General features: G+C 38.9%; 1 protein-coding gene across 4 annotated transcripts in view; it reads right to left on the bottom strand.

Moving 5' to 3' along the window:
- CEP89 (centrosomal protein 89) overlaps window positions 1-27,163 on the bottom strand; it is a 34,479-nt gene that overhangs the window by 5,405 nt on the left and 1,911 nt on the right. For 2 of the 4 annotated variants that reach the window (XM_030955811.1, XM_030955812.1), the window contains 17 exons: window positions 26,538-26,644; window positions 25,188-25,343; window positions 22,181-22,382; window positions 20,351-20,456; window positions 18,332-18,360; window positions 17,102-17,156; window positions 16,191-16,409; window positions 15,657-15,799; window positions 15,241-15,291; window positions 14,060-14,143; window positions 13,086-13,183; window positions 12,439-12,554; window positions 11,625-11,805; window positions 10,591-10,758; window positions 9,790-9,931; window positions 8,404-8,493; window positions 695-864 (listed from right to left, as the gene is read on the bottom strand). In XM_030955811.1, coding sequence (XP_030811671.1) covers window positions 695-864; window positions 8,404-8,493; window positions 9,790-9,931; window positions 10,591-10,758; window positions 11,625-11,805; window positions 12,439-12,554; window positions 13,086-13,183; window positions 14,060-14,143; window positions 15,241-15,291; window positions 15,657-15,799; window positions 16,191-16,409; window positions 17,102-17,156; window positions 18,332-18,360; window positions 20,351-20,456; window positions 22,181-22,382; window positions 25,188-25,343; window positions 26,538-26,644 — 2,117 coding nt within the window. The remainder of the gene's footprint in view (window positions 1-694; window positions 865-8,403; window positions 8,494-9,789; window positions 9,932-10,590; window positions 10,759-11,624; window positions 11,806-12,438; window positions 12,555-13,085; window positions 13,184-14,059; window positions 14,144-15,240; window positions 15,292-15,656; window positions 15,800-16,190; window positions 16,410-17,101; window positions 17,157-18,331; window positions 18,361-20,350; window positions 20,457-22,180; window positions 22,383-25,187; window positions 25,344-26,537; window positions 26,645-27,163) is intronic. The other 2 variants (XM_030955813.1, XM_030955814.1) reach the window with 2 other exon arrangements.

The raw sequence follows: 27,163 nt of genomic DNA, 5'->3' as shown, positions 1-27,163 counted from the left end.
TGGGAAGGTGTTCTGCCTTTAGCAGAAGGTGTATTAAAATAAATCAACATATATTTTGATTTACAGAATCCTTTCATATTATCAAAGATTCACACAGATTGATATCCTTCTCAGACTGATATCCTTCTTAAGAAGTCTTAAGAACAGCAGCAGCCATTCAGAATAAATTCCTCCTTCCAAAGACCTTTCTTTGGAGAGCTGGCAATCATGAGCAGGGTTTCAGCATTCTCATTTTCATACCACACGAGATGGTTTGTTTCCAGTTCTGCTGGAAAGCAAGTGCTGGTGGCTGTGTGCAGGTGCTTTCCTGTCACTGACATATTTTATGAAAATCCTTTCACTAGGATTTTTCTCCTGAGAAGCTGAGAAGCCTCAGAAAAGAAATGTAAACAATAATTATCTGATGGCTGTGGAATGTGGTCTGGAGATGCTTTACCAGCAGGTGCATCTTTGCTTGGTTGCATGTGAATTGTTTTTAATTAATGACCAATGACAGCCAGCTGTGTCAAGGCTGCGAGCAGTCACAATATAATATAATGTAGTGTAGTGTAATGTAATGTCATATAAATCAGCCTTCTGAAACGTGGAGTCAAGATTCTCATCTCTTCCCTGGGGACCCTCAAACACCACCACACCTTCCCTTGTCCCTTCACCTGTCTGCCTGCCTGGATGGCTCCTGCCTGTGCCCCCTCACCTGTTTTGCTCCAGCACCTCCTTGAGGGTTTCCTGTTTGTCTTGCAGCAGACGCTGCAGGTGCTTCTTTTCTTGCTCATACTGAGCAGTCTTCCTTTCAAACTCCTTCTCCTGCTCACTCATCTTGAGGCTGATATCTCCAAGCTTCCCAGCTGCTTTCTTTTTATACACCTGTAAGGGTTAAAGTTCATAGAAAACACTGGGATTTTAGGAGAAATAACGAGAAGTCATTCCCAGCAAAAGAAAGAGTTAGAGATACTGATTTTCAGTTGAATCTGTACATCAATGCTGCCTTGCTCAATTATGCCAGGTAGGTTGCATTATGAGATTTTTTTAACCTATTTGTTGATTTGAAGTTACTACACTTAATATTGTTCTGCATATAAAACCACTGTGTACAATGAATACCATACTGTATGTTTGTTTTATTACCTGCAACAAAAGGTTTGTTTTCCAAGGTACAAAGCTACACTTTACAGCACAGGTTGCTTACCAGTCATACTTGTCAGTACATACCATGAAAAAGTGTTTCTGTTTTGTTAGTTGTTTAATCTTAGTAATTAAGAGGAAGAAAAGAATGCCTCTGCCTGCTGCTTCATGTAATAGTCCTCTTGCTCAGGGAAGCACGAGTGATTTTTTGATTAATGGCTATAATAACTAAATGATAACTAATGACTGGTGTCATCTCAAAAATAAGAAATTAGTAACTTTGCTTTCTGAAATAACATCCCCATTAAATTGCATAAGCACACAAGAAAACTGGTTTGTGTATTGCTACACATTTCTAGATGCTGCTGCTCTTGACAATACCAAAATCCAATACTAACTTATTTTGTCATGATTACAAATAGAATGCTAAAACTGTTATTTTTCTCTGCATACTGTGATGTTTCCTACATGCTATAGAACAGAGTTTTGGGATGGAAACACCTCCTTTAATAAAACTGTAAACTAATTTAGTGAAGGTTTGAAAATACTGCTATTTATGTCTTGCTAATATAAAGTTTTATCTCAGGTGCTAATCACTAAGGTTTTATCTTAATCTGAATTAGGGGAGAAAGATCTGAGTTTGCCTTTTGGAGGAATTAAAAAAAAGGCATTTTTAGACATGCTGTATATAAGGCCATATAATCCTTCCCACAAACTGTTTCCTTTTTAGCACTTGCAAAATGTATCATTGTTAAATTCAATTTTCTAGAGGTAATAGGATTACAACAGGTAATATTTACCCAGAATATTAGTAATTCAATATTTAAGGCTGACTTACATAGGGTTTTTAGCCTAACTTTTCCCTGACTGTTCTAATAGAAGAAAAAGAAGCCTGCAAGTTAACCAATAACATCACTCAACTTTTTACATTCCCAGAGAAGCCCTCAAAATACAGAGTAATGTTATGGAAGGCTGAAAGTAAACAAATTCCTTCTGAATAGAAGGCTGCTCAGAGCCAGCCTAGAGGAAGTGCAGAGCATAAGGAAACAGCTGAAGTTTTACTCTGCCAGTAAAAGCCCCAGCACGTGCCAGGTCCATTTCAGGTGTGACTGAAATGCCCTCTGTAGATTAGAAGCCCGTAATAATTTCAAAGAACAAGAGCAAACTTCCTCTCTCCACTTTATCAGGGGGAAGGAAGGCTGGTGAATTGTAGCAGTGGTGAAACCCTGCTTTCCATCATGTGCTGACCATCTGAGGTTTGTGTTTTAAGCTGCACTCTGCTCCTCCCCAGCCCACAGCTCCTCTGCTGGCTCTGCACTCCTGCTCTACCTTTGCCAACTGAAGCTGAGTCCTGTGTGCAGAACGGTTGCAAAAACAGAGAGAAAAAGTGCACCTTTTTCTTATGATTATAGTCTGAAACTAGGTATGAGTGATACATTGTTCTGACCTTGTCTCCACGGATGGATTATAAATCTGTACAATGCAGCATGGGCAGGTTGGGATGGTTCTGGGCACAATGACACAGGCAGCTGCTGGCACTTACAGATCCTTCACACCTTTGAATTGTTCAAGATAACCTATTACTGTTCTCTGAAGTGAAGCAGGTAGCAGCAAACAGACTGGTGGAGATGACAGTTTTCAGGAAGAGGATGGTAACACATAGCTGGAAGTCATAATATTTTCCTCTAGAGCTGGTCATGGCACCCCATGTACACAGCAAGCAGGATGAGGAATGATCATGGATGCAGGTGCTGGTACTGAAGAGGACAAAATTTACTCCCAGGTGGTAAAGAGACAGTAAACCAGACTGCAGATGATGTAGAGGAAAAATGCATACATGATATTTTTGGGTCAGGGTATACATTATGCTGTCATTCTGGGTCTCCCAGGAGGCCCTTGGCTCCTGGGTTTGTCATAGAGATCTTGGAAATAGATGATTTTGTTGCAGTCATGGAAAGATAGGTTCTATTCAGCAGGCTCAGAATGCCTGAGACACATAACCAACCTTCCTGGGGATATTAATCCCTCCCCTGATTTTTGGCAGCACTTTTGTGTGAGTGGCAGTGTGTGCAAGTCATCTCCTGAGTTCACAGCTGAGTGGAGAAGTGTGAGAAAACTGAAACAGCTTCAGACAAAAGCCAGCACAAATTTTGGTACACTTCTCTCTCCTTTGCATACAGATCAACTTATGAGTGTGAAACAGAAAGCAGTGTTTCCTTACCAGTAAGATGAATGCATTTCCTTTCAATTTTGGTTATACTTTCTGTTTTCTATGCAAATATGGTTAACTCTGGGAAATAAGCTACATAAAGTATACAAAATAGCGACATATACCAGAATAATTTAAAGATTCTTTCTATACATCAGCAACATCACAAAGTGTGAAAGATTTTGAATACAGGAATGAAGGCAAAACAGGTGTTGCAATATTATATACTGTACTACCTAGGCCCTTGTATTTCCTGATTTGGGACAAAAATAGGGGTGAATTCCTGCCCTGATAATCAAAAGATTTGGGGAAAAAATAATCCATCTTTAGGACTGACAAAACAATGGAAGCAGTTTCTTAAGTGGCTGCATTTAAAAAACCAGCAATGCTCCATGAATTTTCAAGGGTCTCATACTGGAAAAATCTAGAATCTAACAAAGCAGAATGAACACTCTGAATAGAAAAGCCACGTATGCAGCAAGACTTAAATCAACCCATGGTCTCCTGATTTCAGACACAAAGCACCTTTCCCTAAGTCCAGATTAATGTTGATAGGAACATGGCAAAGGAACACTGGTGATAGGAACATTGTCTCCTTTAAATGTGCTGGCATGAGCAACTGCTCGTACAAATCAGGAAGTTCTGCAATTCTGAGAACATGCAGTTCTGAATACACTGCTCCTCAGTGATCAGGAAATGCTAGGAACAAATCTTTATTGCTTTCCCTTCATCAATGAAAATTTTGTACTCTAAATGCAATAAGGAGCAAGATGACAGGAAAAACAATTAAGGCCAAATTAGTAAACTTGCATGAAAATGAGGGCAGTTACAGCAGGAGATGCTAGATGGTAGATGTCTTCAATACAAAGGTTGTTTCTGTTTTTACTAAAACCTCATGACTAACAAAATTATTATCAAATGGAGATACAGAATGAATGAACTTGTTGTAATAGAAATTCTTTTTTTTCAACAGTGTATGCATAATTTAAAGATTAATTACACTTGCAGTGAAGGATAGGAGAAGGTGTGTCATGATGAACTGGAGTGCAAATTCTGTTATCAGAGATTTACTATTCACAGTTGTAAGTCCAAAACCCTGGATTGTTTTCACAGAATTTGTACTAGACATTTGACTAAAATACTTCGTAAAAAGACAGATTTTTCTGTGCTAGCTGTCCTTTTTGCATGAAGTTGAAGGACTCCCTGATGAGACAAACATTATGCCCAAGCTCGTATTAAAAGAGAACAATCCAGAATTCTGACTGTAAAGAAATAGTTTTAATACCAGAAAAATTGGCTTCCTCAAATTCTTGCCATGGATCATCAAACTGCTTGGTAATTACAATTTTAAACTACAAAGAGAGCTCCCAGAGAACCCCAGCCAAAGTACTACCTCAGGTTATCATGCTGACCCCAGCCAAAGTACGACCTCGGGTAATGCTGACCATGGCACTGAGTCAGTATCTCTCAGTTCACAGAATCACAGAATGAATTAGGCTGGAAAAGACCTTTGTGATCATGAAGTCCAACCCATGACCTAACACCTCCTCATCAACTAAACCATGGCACTGAGCACCACGTCCAGCCATCTTAAACAGCTCCAAGGACAGTGACTCCACCACCTCGCTGGGCAGCCCATTCCAATGCCCAATCACCCTTTCTGTGAAGAATATTTCCTCATGTCCAGCCTAAACCTCCCCTGGCACAGCTTAAGGCTGTGTCCTCTTGTCCTGTCACTAAATGCCTGGGAGAGAAGACTGACCCCCACCTGAGCACAGGCACCTTTTAGGTAGAGAGTGATAAGGTCACCCCTGAGCCTCCTTTTCTCCAGGCTGAGCACCCCCAGCTCCCTCAGGGGTTCCTCACAGGGTTTGTGTTCCCAGCCCCTCTCCAGCCTCACTGTCCCCTCTGGACATGCTCGAGTGTCTCAATGTCCTTCCCAACCTGAGGGGCCAGACTGGACACAGCACTCAGGTGTGCCCTCACCAATGCCAAGAACAGGGGAAGGGTGACCTCCCTGCTCCTGCTGGCCACACCATTCCTGATCCAGGCCAGGAGCCATTGGCCTTCTTGGCCCCCAGGGCACACTGCTGGCTCATGGTCAGCTGCTGTTGACCAAAACCCCCAGGTCCCTTTGTGCCTGGGCACTGCCCAGCCTCTCTGTGCCCAGCCTGTAGGGGGTTTTGTGGCCAAAATGCAGGACTGGGCACTTGGACTTGCTAAATCCCACACTTGGCCCATCTCTCCAGCCTGTCAAGGTCCCTCTGCAGAGTCCTCCTACCCTCCAGCAGCCCAAAACATGCTCTCAGCTTGGTGTCATCTGCAAATTACTGATGGTGGACTCAATCCCCTCATCCAGATCATCATGGAAGATACTGAACAGGAGTGATCAGTGTCCCAGCACAGAGCCCTGAGGGACAGGCTGCCAGCTGGAGGCAGCACCATCCCCACCACCCACTGGCCCATCCAGGCAGTTCTGAGCCCAGCACAGAGTGCTCCTGTCCTGTTGGGGTCTCTGGCTGCTCAGAGTGACCCTGAGAAAAGTTGAAAAGTCTCTTTTCCCAGCCCAGTGCTTGAAGAAGCAGTCAGAGCTCTTCATTTCTCGGTCTCAAGGTTGTTTATTGTTTCTTATCTATAAAATTCTTTCTCCTGCCCTGCCGAGGTCCATCCAGCAGGACAGTTCCAGGCACTCTGCCTGCCCCCAGGGCAGTGTTATGTCTTTATACTAAAAACTACATGTGCAATGTTTACAATTACTTCCCAATACCTATCACCTGTGTTAGACAGTGAGCTTCTACTCTAAACCAATCTGTAAGTGCCAACATCACAGCAGAAGATGGAGGCCAAGAAGAAGGAGAAAGGCTGGACACACCCAGATTCCTCCATCTTGCCCCCCTGAATCCCCATTCTAAAAACCCCAAAATCGACTTTTTCAGTTTGTGATAAATTCACTAGCATTCTACTTAATTTGTCATGGCTTGCAGATCTTCATCCAAGATTGGTAACTTGCTCCAAGGGTCATAATCAAAACCACAGGCATTTTGGGCTCTGTGCCAGGGTCTCTGAGCCCCCTGGCAGGGGTCTGGGCTGCTCAGGACAGCCAGAGGGATGTCCTGGGTTCTGACACTGTCCCAGCCCTGGGCTGCAGCTTTTCCAGGAGGGAGCTGTGGGACACAGTGCCAAAGGCCCTGCTGGAGTCCAGGTAGACACATCCCCAGCCTTCCTCACATCCACCAGGCAGGTCACCTGGTCATAGGAGGAGATCAGGTTGGTCAGGCTGGTCCTGTCCCTCCAAAGCCCACACTGGCTGGCTCTGATCCCTGGCCATGCTGTGGGTGCCCTGTGGTGGCACTCAAGGTGATCTGTTCCATAACCTTGCCGGGCACCCAGGTCAGGCTGACAGGCCTGGAGTTCCCCAGCTCCTCCTCCCAGCGCTGCTTGGGGATGGGCTCACACTGGCACCTCCAGTGCTCTGGAACCTCCCTGCTGAGCCAGGACTGATGGTACATGATGAAGAACAGCTTGGGGAGCTCATTTATGCCAGCTCAATTTTATGCCAGCTCCCTCATCACCCTGGGATGGATCCCCTCTGGGCCCAGAGACTTGCAAACATTTAAATGGTTTAGCACAGCCCTGACTGCTTCCTCCTAGATTACAGGGGGCTATCCTCCAGGGGGGCTCCCTTTTCCCATCTACCAGCTCAGGAGGCCAGCTGTCCTGAGCACAACCTGTCTTACTGCTGAAAACTGAGAAAGAGACAGTGTTAAGTACCTCTACCTTCTCCTTATCTTAAGTTAATATATTCCCCCCTGCATCCAGTGAAGTATGGAAGCAGTCCTTGCCTGTCCTTTTGCCAGGATTGGTTTTGCACTTAAAATTCACTACATGTTAATGTTCTTAATCTTATGCCAACCTCTTCTCTACTCCTTACACTAGTCACAGATCTATTACATTGCAGAAGATCCACATTTAACAAGAATCCAAGCCACTATCTTAGTAGGGGAGCTAGACATAAATGATGGTGAAAAAACCTAAAAATATTTTATGGCTGTCTTAATATAATTAGGGAAATCTTTTACAGTACTGTTTCATGCATTCAGGTATTTTATTATGGAATTCCTTACAAATTCAAGCTATTTTTCAGCTTACTGCTCTCTCTTTACACGTACAATTTCATTTGTTTTCTTTGTTGTTAATTTCTATGCTGTGTCAATCCTTACAATGAAAGTGCAGAAGGAGATGGTCTCCATTAACACAGTGGTGGTGCACATTTGTGTCACTTGATGCAGGAATAGCAGTGGAGGTCTTGACTGGCAAAGTAGAATATGGAGACTCTCTGCTTCAGGATAAACTGAACAAACTTGACTTAATACAAAACAGCTTTTGAAAGTAATATATACATTACTTTCTAGATACAGAAACCAATATACCAGGTATCTTTCTCCTTTCTTTTTTTAAGATTACAGTAAAAATAATCATGGTAGCACCAAAGATGCTGAAACATATATGTTTCACATTTATTTCACTGTTATACTGCAATTACATACTGTGCTTTTTGTTTAGAGGGTTGTAAAGATAACTTAAAATGTATTCTCTAACTAGGCTGGATGTTTGAACATCCTGAGTTTCTCAACCTTCTACCCTATGGTCACAAGAAAGTACTTGATGATAACTGCACACCTGAGATAACATTTTCATTCATCCAAATCTAATTGTAATGGACTTCAAGCTGAAGGAGTGCTACAGTCTCAAAGAAGTAGAAGACAGAACACTTAGGTTACAATATAGAGCAAAAAATGAAATACAAATAATCTTTAAATATTATTTCAGCTAGTCATAATTCTCCAAGTAGTGATGTAAACACAATATCTAGCAGACATGCAATGCACAAATACAATGGAAGAAAACACTAGTGAAAATTAAAATTATGATCTATTTTGTTTTTTCAAAACTTTTAAAGATAATCCATACATAAGTCTTTCCATAAAAACATTGACAAAGATTAACTACTTTTCTCATTAAAAAACCCCAAACATTTCACAGTAGATATTTAGTTTAGGAACACTGCTTACCTTTACTTTTTCTTCCAATCTTCCTAAGCGCAGGCTGCCTTCTATAATTTTCTTGAGAACACCCTGATTCTCATTTTCCAAACATCTGGCCTGCAACCATGCAGTAAAGAAAGCCACATGTAACCACTCTGTTTGTCAGGGCAAACAAAATGCATACACTGAGGGAGACACCACAATTCCATTTTGAACTCCAACTGTCTGAAGAACCAACATGGAAAAAGAGTCCTGGAAATTATTCTCAGAACAGCTCATTAATAATTTGTCAGCTGACTGTGAATACTATGAAGCAGTATTATTCTGAAATGAAACATACTGTAAACCCAACCAATTCTGTGACTTTTTTCCTACAAATCTAAGTATGCATATGTAGGGATCCCATTTTTAAGCGTAAGACTAATCCTTTAGGTCACATCTAGCAATCTGCTCTCAAACAAGCCCTTGAAATTGGCAGGGGTTGAGGCAAGGATATTTCTAATATGGTATGATTAATATTTAAAAGCAGATATCCCAGAGATTGAGATCTAAGAATCAGTTCCCCCAATTTCTAGGATACATTTATTGTGCCCAATTTCACAATCCTGAAGTCCAGTTTGTAGTGGACAAGGATTTGAGCTGTGTCCCCATAGTTCCTGTCCTAGAATTAGGAATTAACTGCTCTATCTTTTTATCCAATGCTGATGACAACCTTTGTCTACCACCTGAACAACAAGTAAAAAAGCTTTATTTTTACAAAGTGTTGTGAAATTATTTCAGATTCAATTTGAAGAGAAGAGTATGAATATGAAAAATTGAAATTGTGCCCAGTATCCTGAAAAAGAAACAAAATGGGTTTACAAAAAGCTCAGAAATCTCCATGCCAGGCACTTCCACTAAGCAGAAGTCGTTCCAAAACTCTCAGCCTGTCAAAATGACTGCTAACCAACAAGGAGCAATAATATGCATATGTATCTACAGCAGACAGTCCATACAGATAAGGATAACAGTCCACCCTTAAGACTCAAAACAAATACTAAAATTTTATGATTGTGTGCTATTTTTAAATACATGTAGCTATTTTTAAATACATGTAACATCAACTTCTAAAACTAGGTTAAAAAAATCTTTTAAACTTGGCAAGTGCCATTTCAGACCCTAATGCTCATGTGAATTAAGGCTTAATTATATTACCTCCAGAAATAAGGGTAGTTGTTTTTAATTGCTCCTCTAGAAAAAAATCTTTCACTGCTCCTATCCTATTTTCTAAAGTCTACTTAAATAGAGCTAAATCCTTGAACTGGAATAACAGCTTTATTCTTTGATAATTCAGCTGAATAATAACTTGTGCCAGTAGCATGATAACTGTGTGAAATATTAATTAAGTCACAGTAATTATTTAAAGGTAATTACCAAAAATACAAGATGATCACGTTCCTTAGCTATCTTCTCCACCAGCCCAATGAGGTTTGCTAGATAGTGATGGGCTGCAACTTCTTTTTCCATTGCTTCCTCCAGCTGCAGTTGCAGAAGACCAATTTTCTTCTTTAATCGTCTGTAAAAGAGAAGGGAAAATCTTTGGATTGGGAATTAGTAATGGCCTTAAAAAACTTGTATCACACATGCAAATCGACATGTACAAGTCTCAAACAATCATACATACTGTTAAAAATGCACTGTCTTAGAATATTTGCAGCGCCAATAGTATCATGTTAAAATTTCTGGGGCTGCTTTTTCTTTACAATATGTTAGCTGAATAACAACAGTAACAATGGTTCAAAGAACAGTTTTGTGCAATGGCTACAAGCTCATATTTCTTAAGATACAGAACAATATTACTGTCTTTTCAAAATATTGTGAACTCCTCTCTAAGCAACCAGGTGCATGAGAAGATCTGCAAGTAGTGTAAGTCTTATCCTTATCTAACTGGAAAGAAGGTTTGTCTACTCATCTTATTTTCAGATAATTTTAATTACTAAATTAAAGATATATTCTTAATTTGCACATAGACACAGAAAAGTGAGATGAAAACATACAAAGGTTAGCAAAACTTGAAAACCATGCCCCTAGACATGACAAAGATGTTTAGGAAACATGTTTTTTTGCAGTAGGTAGAAAATATACATTATGGGAAGTTAGATAATATTTTTACAGATATTTCTGTTTTTAGAAATAAAATTATTTCTGTACAAGAAAATGAGACTGTGACAAGACCTGTTTGTCTTTTGAGTCAACTGCATCTCAGTTTCCAGGATCTTCTTGTCAGCCATGAAGTTGTTTTTCTCTAAGAGGAGTTTCTTGTTTTCAGTTTGCAGTGATGCTATCTTTCCCATTACTGCTTCCACCTCAGAGAGCTTTTTCTCCTGCTCCTGCTGTAAAGAGCTGCAAAAACCAACAGTGTAGAACAGGTATCATGTACAGATCTACAACACTAAAATGCTAAGTTACAGGAAGATACCCATGTTGAAATTCTGAAATAAGATACACTGAGAATGCTCAATGTTCCCTGGTGACAGAGAGGTATTAAAATCTCATATCAAATTATTCAAGTAATTCCTCTGACTGCACTTTATTTAAATTATAAAAATTAAATTATAAAAATATAAAAATTTGTGTTTCTTTTTTTTTTCAAATAAATTACTATCAACACCAAAATACAAGGTCTGAGGACTTCTCAGGATGGCACTGTACCATGAAACAGAAAACCAGCACTATCCAAAGGCTTGAGAGCATTCAAATTTATGGAATGTCTCCACAGAAACATTACTCTGCAGATTATGCTGCACAGCAGCGCTTTTGAGTTGTGATGTTTCATGTAATTTCCATATAGTAACAACCGAAGAAACTTAGAACTTCTAGCTCAGAATTTCAGGATTCTTTAGACATGTTCCAAAGATGGGAACACAAGAATGAAAACATTTTATATATAGTACTGATAGAAACAAATAGGTTTGACAAAAATGGAATTTTTCATGCTTCCTCTTCTACTATTCAAAACGGTGCAATTGGCAGTAGGTACTCTATGGTAAAAAAACTTCTACCCATGTTTCTAGAACTGGGATTTTGTAATTTTAAATGTCTCTAAAAACGAAGACAGTATTTTTTAAAGACTTCTTTCCCTTTCTTTGTGCTTTGGTGGTTACCTTCCTGGATAACCAGCAGAAGTTTCCTCCCTACAGAGTGCTGTGTGTCATGTGCATGCCTTGCACCAATGTTTCTCCATATATGCACCATAAATAAACTCATACCTTTTTAAATCATTCACCACAGCCAAGTGCTCCTCTGCTGTTATTGTGCTGTCCACTTTGGCTTTCAGCTCCTCACATGTAGAACACAAAGCTTCCAGCTGCTTCTGGTACTCTGTTATTTCTTCCTCTTGACTCTTGTTCTTATCTTCTAAGACTACTATTTGTTTGGTCAACTTTGAAGCTTTTGGAAGGAGGGAAAAAAAAAGTCAACTGTGTATAGCAGAACTAATTCAAGCACTGAGTGAAACTTCAACAAAACCATTACTACATTCATTCCTAGTTGTTTACAACATTATGTAACAGAGCATTTGTCAGTTTGTGTTTTAAGAGTTTGGACTTGACTTTTTGCTGTCTCAAGCAACTTGTTTTAGAATAGTGCAGAAACTTCAAGAGTATTTCTTTTCAAGGCTAGAAGCTCAGTGAAATGTCATTTTACTCTGAAAAATTCTGATTCAGTTTGAAGTGCTCTTCAATTATGCAAATGACTGTATTGCTGTTTAACAGTTCTTCTCACTTTTTCAGAAGAAGTTGAAATTGAGTATTTTTTATAGTGTCAATAGGTGATAATGACATTTTTTTAAAGTATCAGTTCACATCCAGAGCTTGATCTCCTATTAACGTTACCTACATTCAAGGATGGTTTTTAGGCCATATAAAGTTGCAAAAACACCCCCAGCCAACCAAACCCAAAACACTGCCAAGCTTGCCAAAACAAATAATGACAACAGAAAACAAATAAAAACCCTACAAAAATCAAAACCTGCAGTACCATCTTTAGTGTAGTTCAGGTGAATAGCAACTCAAGCACTTTTACCTTCTTGAACATGCTGTCTGTGACTATCTTTTGCTTTAGCTTGTTGAATTTTGAGTTGCTCCATCAACACTCCATTTTCTTCCAAGACCAGCTTGGCCTGAGTTTGCAGCAACTGCCTGCAATGATAAATATAAATAAAATATAACTCAGATGTTATGTCCAAAGAACAAACACAGCTGATTGTCAACAGTGTAAACTTACAAAATAATATTTGAACCTCTTTAAAAAATAGATTAAAAATCCTTATTGAAAGCAAAAAAAAAAACTTGTTCCAACCTCCTTGTGAGCAGAAGCTCACCCACAGTACAATCAGAGCAGGATGAAAACACTCCAATGGTATTTTGTATTAGTGGAAAACTGATGCCATTGGCACACTGTAAAGGTATGTAACCTGCAATACCTAGGACAGAATTACATGGGCTTCCCGTGCAAAACTCCACATTCATATTTAATCTTTACTCAAAAATTGTTCCAGGCATTGCAGATCAGCATTGTTCCAACAGGACAGTTGTGATCCTATTAATTCTTCAGCAAAAGAGTGTTTGAAGACAAAAAAAATTTCCTTGAGATCTGTAATTTTAAAAGTTTGCATGAAATAAGCAAAATAATTTTAAACTTTGAAATTAATTTCTAGGAATATAACTTGCCATTCTGTAGGGGTAATGAAGTTATTTAATTGCCCATGCAAATCTTCATTCTCCTTCACCAACTCTTCAACTCGTGCTTTAAAATTCTTCATATCCTCCTGGAAGACAAAAGATTTCATATAAAGTTCTTTATAATTATTTTACTTTAATTTTTACCTCAAGAATAATTTTTTAAGTACACATGCTTAGGTGCCTTCTAGTTCTTGTCATAATAGAATATTATCTCACTACTCACTCATCTCTAATTCAGGGGTGCATATTTGATTTCTAAATTGTTTCATTAATCTAGAATATTTGATTTAAAATAATACTGATATTGTGCCACATTTTTGCAAGTTGGAGACCCTCAGAAGATAGGTTTAAAAAGCTGCATTCTGGAAATTACTGGATGATACTACCCATTTTCAGTAGGAGTGACATGGATTTGGATATGGTAAGACAACACAGTGAATTTACAGTAATATAAAAAACCCTTGCTGTTTTCTGCTTATTTTATGCCTGAATTTTTTGAGTGAAATACACTTACTTTCAAAACCTAGGAAGTTGTACTCTGAAACAAATAGCTATTTTTTCAAACATTCAGTGACAAAAAATACTTCTAAAAAGCAAAAAGAGAACCCAATCTTTTAATACCTAGAATTAAGTATTCTTCTACCACAAAACCCACAAGCAGCTGTAAGAGCACTGAGTTCCCATCACAAATGACAAAAATTCTTTCCACCAGTGACTAGTTTATGGTTTGTTCCATTTTTAGAGCACATCTTACATATGTCAGTGTAGTGCATGCTCCTAACCATGAACAGACTGATAAAAAACAAGCAAACCAAGTAGGATGAGACAGCACAATACTATGCATGGAAAAGAAAAACAAAGTAGCTTTAAATTTTAGGCAGACAGTAGTACTGGCAAATCCCTTTAAAAATTCCGTAATTTTTTTCTGCTTTAGTGGATATTTTTTCTAAATGGCAACTTGCCTCATGTTCAAGAATAAAATCTTCCTTTTCTCTTATTCTATCTTCATATGCCAACAGAAGAGGTGACAAATACTTCATATCCAACTTAAAAGAAAATTAAAAAATAAATACATGTAGATTAATTACAAGCCATCATGTCATCTGTATTTTTTACTTTGGCTACAGATTATTAGTTTTTAAAGCTGTTAAGGGGGTTTCATATATGACTTGCAGATTTAAAGTGCAGAACTTACACAAGCACACAGACCATCACAGACAGAATGATGCTGCAGAAACATTTCACAGTACCGTGTTAGGAGCAAGCTTTGGAAAGGAAAAGACCTCATGCTTTACTTGCATCTTTCTTCTAAAAAGCAGCTTTAACTTATCACTGTATGTATCACAGCAGAATATGGATGCAAATGAATAGAAAACAAGATTCAAACACTTTAGTGAATATAGTGCTAAAAAAATTATCTTGGACTCATTAGTAAGTGGGAAGGGAACTTTTACACTCTCAAATATGCATCTTTAAGACTAAATACATTCATATGTGATTATTGGCTAAAAAGAGAGAGCAGGAGAACTTTCCCACTGTGTACAGTTCTCAGTAAGAGTGAGGAAGGAAAGTATCAGATCTGTTTAGCATTTCAAGGAGAAATGTTTTTACATTTTACAAATGCATTCCCTTTCACAGATTATTTGCCCTCTCCTTGTCAGAAATTCAAAGGCTACTACTGGATTCATGACCATTCCTACAATCAGAAATATTCTGTTTTCTTTTACTATGATCACAAAAAAGTAACAGCAAAAGATTACCAATTAAGACTAACAATTAAGATTACCAATTAAGATTACCAATTAAGCAATAGACCTTGGAAGACCTTGAAGCAAGCTAAATGCTAGACAATGCCAAGTGAAGATGGCATTTATGATTCTCAGCATAACAATACTTTTCAATAGCTCAAAGTTGGTGACTATGTGCAGTTTGTAGCTTATTGTACATTCAACTGGAATTGCACACATTCATTACAAAGTTCTGCCATACATATTTTTCTGCCACAAAAGAAATGTTTATGATATTCTAATAGTATGTGATAGCACAGCAGAGTAATATCTGAATACTTTGATTCCAGTAAAGAAATTCTACTTCTTTACTTAGAGAGGAATGAACAGTTAAGTGCAAGTATTATCTGACTTACCAGCCATGGTGGTTGTGGTCCTTCCATGGGTAAGCTTTTCAGCTTTGCATTCTAGAACAGATATTTAAAAAGATATTGACATTACTTCCTGCTTTTTGAAGCACCAGTAACTGTCCAGTGCAGTCACCATTATCACCCCAAACAAGCTTATGTTTTCATTACATATGTTGCATATGTAACACACATCCAAAAAACTGAAAGTTCAGTATCTTACTGATACAAAGTAATACTGAATTCTTAATATTAGACTTAATGATAAAGGTTTCTTTTGAATTATTTTAAATTTCATAAAAAGAGCAATTTGTAGACTTTATGGCAAATCTAGTTTTAGAAAACAGTCATAAAAATCTCAAAAGATTAAATAACAGACAATGGGACATTTCAGTAGAAACTGCCTTGATAACCAAGATTCTCACCTCCTCTTGAGACAGTGACCTGAATTTAGTCTGATAGTGACTTAATTCCACATTTAAACGATGGACCACTGTTTTCAAAGCATCATTTTCATCTACCAGCTCTTGTGCTTGTTGTCTGAGAGAAATTAACTCTGTTGCCTCCCCTATTAAAACAAATATCCAACAAGAAAGTTCCATTAAAATTCAAGAAATGTTCACAACAATTTGTTAATTGTAATGAAAAAAAAATTAAATAAGCTAGAATAATAACTAATAACTTCTCTCAAAGAGAAAGAAAATTTGAAAAATCCCATTAAAAACTATTTGCAAAAAATCAATTCTATTTCAAACAACAAGTAATTTTGTTTTTGGATTATCATGTACCTATTCCTTGACAAAATTTCTACAAATGTAGAAAATACTGTTTGGAAACTACTTCTGCATGCATACTTGCCTAATTCAATGACTTGAAACCTACTGCTAGAGGAAAAGGTTGTAAGAAATTAGAAAAATTGAAACAAGATAACTACAGAATAGCTTATATGTTTCTCCCACCTTCTCTGTGTGAGTTCTCTGCAGCTTCTTTAAGTCTTTTGTTTTCTTCTTCTAGTTTCTTCAGCTTTAATTCCTGTTCTTTTATGAGCTGTTTTGTTCCCTCAAATTGCTGGACCACAGCTTGGTATGCCTTGTTCAGAGACCAATTTTCTTGTTTTAGCTCTCTGAATTTTACTTTGCCTATATTCTCCCATACTTGCCTTGCCCGAACAGACACATCTGTAATGTCACAGAACAAGGTATTTAAATACTAGCCAGACTGGAACAGGAGTTTCAGCAAATTAAAATCCATTTTTTCTAATATTAACATTATATTGAGTGATACTTTATAAGATCTAAATCAGTATCCAGACTGGAATAGGAGTTTCAGCAAATTACAATCCATTTTTTCTAATATTAACATTATATATGAGTGATACTTTATAGGATTTAAATCAGCTCATGGCTCCCAAAAGGTAAGACCAGAAATAATTTTGAAAAGTGGATTTGGAAAGAAAGCTGTGGAGTGGCTGCAAGTTCCCATCTTTTCTCTCAGACACTAAAAACATTCATTCTTTTAATGTAAAAGACAGTGTCAGCACATCTCTCTCTCCCAAACATCAGTGACTGGAGAGGTGAAAGTGAAATGCCCACTGCAATAAGCAAAGTGTTTGTGCCCTGCAGGGACTAGTCAGTATTCTTGATCCCTGCAAATTTTAACCACCCACCCAATGAAAGCTTTACATCCCTTCCCACTGAACAGCTTCAGTGTTACTGAATAGAAGTTACTGACCAATTCTTAAAAAATTAAACTTTTAGATTATCTGCCAAACTCTGGATATGTAGTCGCATCAGTAAAACTGATTTTCATTTATACATGCATATTAATTAAGTGAAAATGTCTAGCAAAGTCATTGAAAAGTCCAAAGTACCTGGAGATGGTGGAGGTTTGTCATGTATCAGATTTTCAGCTACTGATTTTTCCTCCTAGCAAAGAAATAAAAAATGAGGTAATCTGCTTTAACAGCATCACTGCTGAAAAACTTAAATAAAATTTTTAAAGGAGTTTATTTTATATCAACAAAATTGAAGGTTGGATTCACTGCTGATAATACACAACTTATCATCTAGTCATCTAGACATCATTTAATCAATTATCACTGCCATCAGTCACTTGTGGACACCTGAAACTCACTATTATCTTTAGTAGTCAGAAATGTTACAGTTCTCAAACCAGTTTTTTTTACAGCTGACATAAAAGTCACAAACACAAAGCTTCTTGATGAAACAGGAACGGTATTCTTCCCACTTGTTAGTCTGTAGAGAATAAGACTTTAGAGTAGTCAATTATGTCAGTTCCTAACTGGGTATCAGCAAATAAATTAAAATGTAAAGTGTTTTTCATAGTTGAAGAACTTTGTTCTTGCTTTGCTGGAAAAAAATTGAAAATATTTGTACATTTTCAGAAGGGAAAGAATTGCAGTGTCATTTATGCTAATGTATTTACTTGAGGTGAAGGTGATGTAGAGACTTCCTCCATGTTTCTATGAAACAGCAGTGAAGTTTTGTAAAGATATGCTGTCACTAATTTAACACTGATGACACTGAGTGACACCAATGACAAAATGAGACAAAACTCATGAACAATTTCAAAGAAAAAGATATGTGGTTAAGAACTTGTAAAAAAAGTTCTGATAATAATGGAAGAACTGACCATTTTCATAAACAATTTTTTGGCAAGTTGATCTAAGAAACGAAATTTTTGGGTATTCTTTTTCAAGCTTATGAAAGCAGTCAGATCAGCTCAAATAGAAAACTGTACAAAAATGCAGTAAAACCAGACTCAGAATTTGAAAATTAACAGTATGAGCTATCCCTTGCTGTAGCATGTTTGCTCTCATTCTCAGTTTCTTTCTTGCACATGAGGAGTAATTGACAATATACTATAAAAAAAAAACCCAACAACTTTTGAATGGCTCATTTACCTACATAGTAGTAGTATTTTTCAAAAGGAATGATTAGCCATTCTTGTATCCCAAAGGAAAAATATTCCATAGTGGCCATAAATTAGTTTTCTTTTACGTGACTGCAAACCTATCAGCTTTTTTATGACAGCCTATTTTCCAAAAAGCATCATAAATCAATCTTTATAAAAGTCTTACCTTTAAATTCAAGCCCAGATTTTGGTCTTCTGTTAAAGAAAAACAGATCTTTCAGTCAATTAGAACAAAAATCATTTTAAGTCCATAAACCACAAGGGTTCATAAGGATATATATGCACACATGTAATTAATGCAAATAAATGTAAGAAAGTCCTTCCCAAAGCACAGATTAGATCACTAATTTTCCATTAACTGTTTCATGGTCTATCAGGACACTGATATGAGACCTCACTTTACCTCACACTGGATAGGTGCAAGTATGGAAGAACTGAAGCTGTATTGTTCCACAGTTGGCTTCTGGGATAAGTTTAGAATTTGACTGAAGAACAAAGGAAATATTGTCACTGATTTTACTGGACTCAAATCCTACTGCATCTCTGAACAAAACAAGTGTAATTCTGACAGCTTTCAAGGCCTGCAGCAGTTACTGTCTACAAGAGGGATTAGAAACAGTGTATATATCCTACAATTTTCAGTTTAATGCCTTCACTTCCCAAACGACTTTATCAAAACAATCATTCTTTTTGAATATTGTTCTCTATGAAATAGAGAAATAAACAGAGAAATAGAGTCCACTAAATAATACTGGGATCCAACATCAATAAAATTTAGAAAGACACCATTTTTTGCAAATTGACTCAGTTTTGCTTCCTCTTTCCTATCCACTAGCTACAAAGCGCTACCATCTGTTGGGGATACAAAAAAGTCTTATAGAATAAGGGCATGACAGGCCTCTGTTCACTTCTGCTCATTTCTGACACTTCAGCTCATGGGAAAGCACTCTGGGAAAGCCTCAGCTAAGGGGATAGCAAAAACCAAGTTACAGAACCTAAAAACCAAGTTGTGTAAACAGAAAACAAGCCACACAAGCAGTGTGTGCTCAGCTTGTGTTTGGGATTCTGACTGGTCAGGGCACACTTGGACACTGTGAGATCAAAAAGGGGATGGGGAAAGGAAATGTGAACAGCAGCACCTGCAGGGGCAGGCACCACTGCATGTTTGTTCTGTTTCATGGGAATGGAAACAGGTAAGAGTTTACCCTCTGAATACAGCATTAAAAGGTTTTTTACAATAAATAATCTCCCTTTGCAGCTGCTATGGGGAATCTGTGTTTTTCATTCATCATTGCTACAACCATCCTCTGCAAAAACTGCATTTTCCAGCTCCAAAACTAATTCTTATTTCCCTATTCTTGATTTGAAAATAATAGACAAGATAATTATGCAAGAAAACTGCTACACCAGCACATTGGCGTTGCTCTATTGTTATAATATTTTTCTCCAAATATTCTATTGTTATAAGAAAATAGCCTAAGGACAGATCCAGTAACAACCCAAATGTCCCTAATCTAATGAAATGACTTATTGAAAAAAAAATATTTGTGAAGCTTAACAATTCAGTGCTTAGGTTGATAGCCTGAGACTGTTTATTTCTCTATTCTGAAGAAACATCCTGACACCAATAATCATACAACTTTTGTAAAAGGTATAAGCAACACTACTATCATGCCATTTGATTATTAAAAAACTCAAGAAGTTTTTACTACTGTTTTTCAGACAAGTAAAATAACTGATTAAAAATGTTTTTCTCTATCTCTAGCTTTTGGCTTGTTTTTTTTTTCCTTTTGAACACTGTTAGTTTCTACAGCTTCTACTTTTTTCCTTTTTTTTTTTTTGAACACAGTAGCACTCCAAAAAGTTCCAGATAACAAAACTGACTGCTTCAACAAAAGCATAGTAGAGAATGACTGCACTTTACAAGACAAGAGTTCACAAAACCTTTCTCCCTACCTCTTCATTTTACAGTGGCTGACAGTTCATTCCACAGTGAATACAGACCAATCTTTCCTCTATATGCAGGTTTTTAATTTCCTGTAACTATTAGAAATTGCTAAGTATTTAGTAGCATTTCTTTAACTGCCCTTTTAAAAAAGGAGTATAATATTACAATATAGTATCATTTTATTAATTTTTTCCCAATGGTATTAAAAGCATTTTGACTTAAAGTAAGTTTACTTACCTTCTATTTGTACACTTGACTTATCCACCACCACCTGACACTCAGTTTCATAGGAAGAAACCTTTTCCTTGTCAGCATTAGGAATAGGAGATGGTGGAAACTCTTCCTGCGTAAAAATAAGACAAACCTCTCTAAATCACGAGATCACTGTTAAAACAGCTCATGTACCTTGATACCTGTATGACACATTTAGTGTATTAACATCCCAGTCCCATTCAGAATTGTTCACCAATATTTTAAAATAGTAAGTGATAAGATTTGTTTCTTCTCTTGATTTCTTGGGGTTTTTTTTTGTGTTACTGTTGTTTAGGGTCCTATGTAAATAAAATCTAAACCTTACAATGATCAAGAGGAGGCTAGCAAGTATGAAGTGATTAGTTCAAGTATTCTCTGTCACCTTCTTTGGTTACAAGAGCCCATGAAATTATTCTCTATTTTCTTGTTTGCTGTGGTGTATGTGATCTTGATTATCAACCATTTATCCACAGTATCAGTGCTGTGAGGGATGAATGAACCATTATGAACCACAATTAACATTATCTTTCCTGGTTTGACCACTGATCACACACCAATGTTCCACATATTCTGCTCACTCCCCCCCTGCTTTTTTTCTGTGGTATTTTCAGGGTTTCTCATTGCAGGGAGGAAATGAGGAAATGATGAATCTGACTCTATGTTTTTAGAATTATTTATTATTTTATGATACTATATGCTATATATATATGATACTATATACTATATTATATTAAAGAATACTATACTAAACTATACTAAAGAATAGAGGAAGGATACAGACAGAAGGTTAACAAGGTTAACAAGATACTAACGAAAAACTCCTGACTCTCTCCAGAGACCCGACACAGCTGGACTGTGATTGGTCACTAAGTCAAAACAACTCACATGAAACCAATCAAACAATGACCAGTTGGTAAACAATGTCTAAACCACATTCTAAAGCAGCAATACACAGGAAAAGCAACCAGATAATTATTGTTTTAATTTTTCCCTAAGGCTTCTCAGCTTCCCAGGAGAAGAAATCCCAGCAAAGGGATTTTTCAGAAAATGTGACAGTGACACCCTTCCCTTCTCTTAGCAGCTACTGTCTCTGCACCTTGGGGTGTTTTATGGATTCTTTCACGTTTTGGGATTTGTGGTGTATGTTCTAAGACTGATGGTCATACTTTACTAGTGCTGGGTTTTTTTGAAGAGACATCTTTTAAGAGATCTTTTATTGCCTTTTTCGTACTCGGGTATTTCTTCCTGTTTGTTAAATTTTTGTCTCATTTTTGATTTAACTTTAAATGTGCCTTAGGAGTATTAAGTTCATTGCTGGTTAAGACAATCAAAAATTACAGCATACAAAAATTCCCTGGTCTTCAAGAAAACGTTAATTTATTTTGTTTGATTCTGAATCTCCCCATTTCTATATAGGCCTGTGCTCATTAGCACAACACTGAATATTTAACTAAGCTTTTACCATTTAACAGTAAAGTTACTAGTGCTTTTAACAAATCATCTACTATGTAAGTACCATGCTCAATATAAATTATTGGTTATTTTACAAGATTATGCATCATTATTATATACAATATAATTATGCATGATAATTACATACAATACCAGTGTGCTCCTAATAACCAGAGAGAGACTCTGTGACAACCAACAAACCTCCATAATTCATGTAAGAGTAAATGAATCACAAAAATTAGCACGTGAAATAAATATTCAATATGTCTGAAGAGTAAGAAGAGAATACAAAGCATCTGAAATATTAACATGCATTAATATATTAAAACATGGTAAAGGATCTAATGCATTTAAAAATCTTACCTTTTCAGTCTTGCAGGGAACAGCATAAGTAGCATTGGTGCTAAAGCTTCCTTCCCTTTTCTCATTACTCTGGCAGCTGGACACTGCCTCTTTATCAGCATCTGAAAGATATGTGTCCATGTCCTCATCTTCACCATAATTGCCCGATATTTCCAGGGACTGTAGAGGAGATCTGTCACAACCATCAAGGTTCCAGTTAGATCTGCAAAAAGCAATTTAATGCCTGTTTCAGCACTGCCTACTCTTCAAAATAACCCAACACTAGTAAAGTAGAACCACCAGTCTTACAATGTACACAAGTCCAAAGAGACACAGAGACATCTAAGCTTCTGTTAGCTGCAAACAAGGAATGTAGCTGTCTCGCTTTTGAGACAAATTTCAGGAGAAAACACACCAATGAGCATTTCCTCTAAAGAGAAAGAGCTTCAATAACTCCCTTTTCTTCTACCAATGAGAGAAATAGATACCAAGGGGTGAAAGGGAAAAAAAACTGGTTCCTAGCAAAAAAATAAGGGTGCCTGCAAGGCAGAGAACCAGAAAAAAAAGAAATAAATGCTAAATAGTGAAATTGCAGAGCCTTACCCCCCTTAGAAACCCCATGTCAGCCTTGGCTGGCAGCACTGCCCCCTCGGTGCAGTTCCAACTGCAGCCAGCGGGGGCGCTGCTGGCTCCCGGCCGGCAGCAGGGTGCGATGATTCCCCCAGGCTGCAGGGGGCGCTGTAGTGCGAGTCTGGCCATTGTCTGTCTCTGACCCAATGGAGAAGGCGCTGGCTGTGTCACACACACAGACAATGGCGGGCACAGCCAGCACACAGGGATGGAGAAGGTGCCAGCTGTGTCACACGGACAATGGCGGGCACAGCCAGCACACAGGGATGGAGAAGGTGCCAGCTGTGTCACACGGACAATGGCGGGCACAGCCGGCACACAGGGATGGAGAAGGTGCGGCAGCTCGACAATGGCGGGGCACAGCCGCACACAGGGATGGAGAAGGCGCTGGCCGCGTCACACAGACAATGGCGGGCACAGCCGGCACACAGGGATGGAGAAGGCGCTGGCTGTGTCACACACACAGACAATGGTGGGCACAGCCGGCACACAGGGATGGAGAAGGCGCTGGCTGTGTCACACACACAGACAATGGCGGGCACAGCCAGACACAGGGATGGAGAAGGTGCCAGCTGTGTCACACGGACAATGGCGGGGCGCACAGCCCAGGATGGAGAAGGCGCTGGCCGCGTCACACAGACAATGGCGGACAGCCGCACACAGGGTAGCACACACAGACAATGGCGGGCACAGCCGGACACAGGGATGGAGAAGGCGCTGGCTGTGTCACACACACAGACAATGGTGGGCACAGCCGGCACACAGGGATGGAGAAGGCGCTGGCTGTGTCACACACACAGACAATGGCGGGCACAGCCGGCACACAGGGATGGAGAAGGCGCTGGCTGTGTCACACACACAGACAATGGCGGGCACAGCCGGCACACAGGGATGGAGAAGGCGCTGGCTGTGTCACACAGACAATGGCGGGCACAGCCGGCACACAGGGATGGAGAAGGCGCTGGCTGTGTCACACACACAGACAATGGCGGGGCACAGCCGGCACACAGGGATGGAGAAGGCGCTGGCCGCGCACACAACATGGCGGACAGCCGCCACAGGTGGGGCGCTGGCCGTGTCACACACACAGACAATGGTGGGCACAGCCGGCACACAGGGATGGAGAAGGCGCTGGCCGCGTCACACAGACAATGGCGGGCACAGCCGGCACACAGGGATGGAGAAGGCGCCTCCATTACAAACTCACAGTGGCAGCCAGTCCCCGTGCCCCTCTGGATAGCAAAAGGGGGTCTAGAAGGAAACCTGAGAGCAGCACACCCAAGCAGCATGGTGGACTTCCCCAGGACAGCAAGCAAGAGGCAGCAGAAACTCAGCAGCTGTAGCTGAACTTTTTACCTCCTGCAAGGGAGGGGCAAACAGCTCCACTGCAGGGAAAACCCCAGAGCAGCAGCCAGGACACTGCGGAGGGCACTGGGCAGCAGCCCCAGCTCCCAGACACGGCAGAGAAACTCCCCAGGACTGCTCACTGGCCTTGGCTGCTCCCTGGGCTGTGCAGAGGCTGGGGGCAGCACCAGCTGGAAGCAGGGTGTTCCCAGTCCTGGTGGGCACACACTGGCTCTGGGCTTCCTGAGAGCGGAGCAGCAAAAGAGGCCAAGATCAGTGCCAAAGCAAAAATAACAATAATTAAAAAAAAAAAACACAAAAACCCCAAAACAATAGAACAAAAAAAAACAACGACAAAAAGAAGCAGCAAACCCCAGAGAAACAGCAGGATCCCTGGTCAGTGTGTCCAATGGAACAAGCCCATTCCTCTCACACTGCCCCAAACTCCCTCCAGACACCCCGGCTCAGCTCCATTCTTCTCAACAACTCCAGAGCCAGGGAGGGTGGGAGCTGAAGCAGGGACAGCAGCCACCCTGGGCACAAACTAAACCAAACAGATCAAAAACCCCAAATGGTATGGGATAATAAACCATCTCCAAGACAGTGTCAATGTGTATACTCTAAACCAGATAATTAACACTGGTACTACCTTTTCCTCTCTATCTTAAAATGACAGATTAGAGACAGTTCTTAATTCTACCAAAAAGACAGTCTGAAATAATCATTTTGGCACAAAGGAAATATCTTACATGTAATTCAAGTGATTCCTCAGTTCATCACGTTCTGTAAAATTGATCATCATTTGACAGAAATAGTATGTGATTTTAGTTATGACTGTTGTACAATCAAAATCTACCTCTCTGAAGATTGTATGTGTGACACCACTTTACAAGAAACAGAATAAGGATTGTTAGACACTTCAGACTGAAGAAAAAAGTAAGTAGCAGTAACAACAGGAAGTCTGCTGTCACTCTGGTAAAATTGACCACCGAGAGATTCCAAGGTATCATTTATCATCACAATTTAAGGTATCAAACCAGAAAGCATACACTACCCTATTCCAAGCTCTGTGACTGTTGCATATGGCTCCAAACATTCTTGTTCCAAGAAGGTGGAATCACTTTCAGAAAGGGATCTCTGCCGAGGCTGAGGAATAGCAACAGTGCGCCCTGTTAGTGTTGTTGCAAGGATTGCTGCTGCTAGAGCAGACCTGGAAGGAAACACAATAAAGCAATGAAGCAGTACTGATGCTTTCTCTGTGCTCCACATTTTATAACTTTTCCCTTGCAAAATGTCTTCTCTATTTAATCAAAGCAAAATGTTCACAGTTAACAAGCATAAATACCCCTGAATGCTGTGGGACTGGTTATAAACTATAACCTCCCCCCAAAGTAAAGCACAAAACAGTAATGCACCTATCCAAGAGTAAGGTACAATATCTACTGGTTTTCCCAAATCCCATGCATGAAAATCATGGAATACACCAAGTTACTTTCCCAAAATTCACATCAATAATTTACAGAATTTAGCACTCACTTTAGCCATAACAATACCACCTTGTGTTGTGTTGAAAAGGTCTTCCATGTCCTGCTATTTTGTCTCCATTATTCCCTACTCTAAACCTTTTACTGATGACTCTGAAGTTGTTAATAAATGTTGGCACACTGCAAACCAGGACAAGCAAGCAGAAGTGCCTATTTGTGTGATGCTGTGGAGTACAGAGAAGGGTATGATGGAAAGGAAAAATAAGTAGTAACTAAGATTAAAGCAGTGAAATGCTGAGAACTGTAAAATGAATGACAAGAACTTGAGGCCAAAAAAGGAAGAAGAAATTAATTAGAATTAAGTAGGAATGTTACAGACACTAAAAAGGCCATGGAAAACAACCAGAATGCAGAAAAAACATAGAATAAAAACTGTAAGAAACTACAACTTAAAAGAAAAATACATTGCATTTTTCCAATCCAGAGTGGTGTTACATGCCAGGTTTTTAAGTCCCTGTTATGGTAGCAAGGCTTAATTTCTGTTTTTCTAATGAGCTAACATTTCCTGACTCACAGCGCTTGTGCTGCTGCAGTCCTACACTCTACTGTAGCAGCCAAATTAAAAATTCCACTAACTTTAAATAGTCCATTTGTCTTTAATTGACTCAGACAAGTCACATGTTCACAACAGTTACTCTCCTGAATATTCACCATGCTTAGGAGTGGGGAAAAAAAGTTCAGAGTGAGAAATTTCCCCCCTTACAAACACATTATTTTTATGAAAAGTTTTGTAAATATTGTAAAGACATGCAATTCTTCTAATCATATTTTTCTAGTATGCTACAATACCTGATGAAACAACAAAAACTATTTTAAAAAATAAGAAAAAAAATTTAAAAACCCCAAAAAGCAACACATACCTGGGCCTTTCTGGAGAAGGGTTTGGACTACGAGGGGGAGGGGTGCGGGGAACTGCAGGTTTAGGAGCTATGGTAGCAGCAGGGACCAGGCCATGAGCTATGTGTTTCTAAATGATTTAAAATAAAATTAGTTGACAATGATTTTAAGGATTACAATGAGAAAAAACCACAGAACTGAATGTGCACGGAAACTAACAATGCAAAATATAAGAAGGAAGAACAATTACATGCAATTAATGTAAACAGAAGACTTGAAATGGCTTTTCATTCCCCTTAAAGTCAGAACACCATGTAAAGCTGGCAAGTTCCTTTCACATTTATCTACAGCTGCTCTTGAAGGTTAGAAATGTGATTTACATGAGACCCATGAATGTACATTTTCTATCCACTATATCCCAATTTGCAAAACCAGAATTTGAACTTACTCATCTTTTTCCTATAGATACACAAGAAAAACTGGACTAGAAAATAACTTTTCTCAAAATATCAGAATGCGGCTTCAGAGTAACAATATGAGTCCCCTTCTACAGTTTGTCAATCCTCAGTCACAGCAGTATGAGATGGGAAAAAAAACCCTCGCTACCACTAAGTCTTGCAGTCAAAGGTTCAACCTTAATTATAAAAAA

Source organism: Camarhynchus parvulus, chromosome 11 (genome assembly GCF_901933205.1).
Source record: "Camarhynchus parvulus chromosome 11, STF_HiC, whole genome shotgun sequence".
Lineage (NCBI taxonomy): Eukaryota > Metazoa > Chordata > Aves > Passeriformes > Thraupidae > Camarhynchus > Camarhynchus parvulus.
Note: the sequence above shows the minus strand (reverse complement) of the source record. Positions and strands in the feature narration are given on the sequence as shown.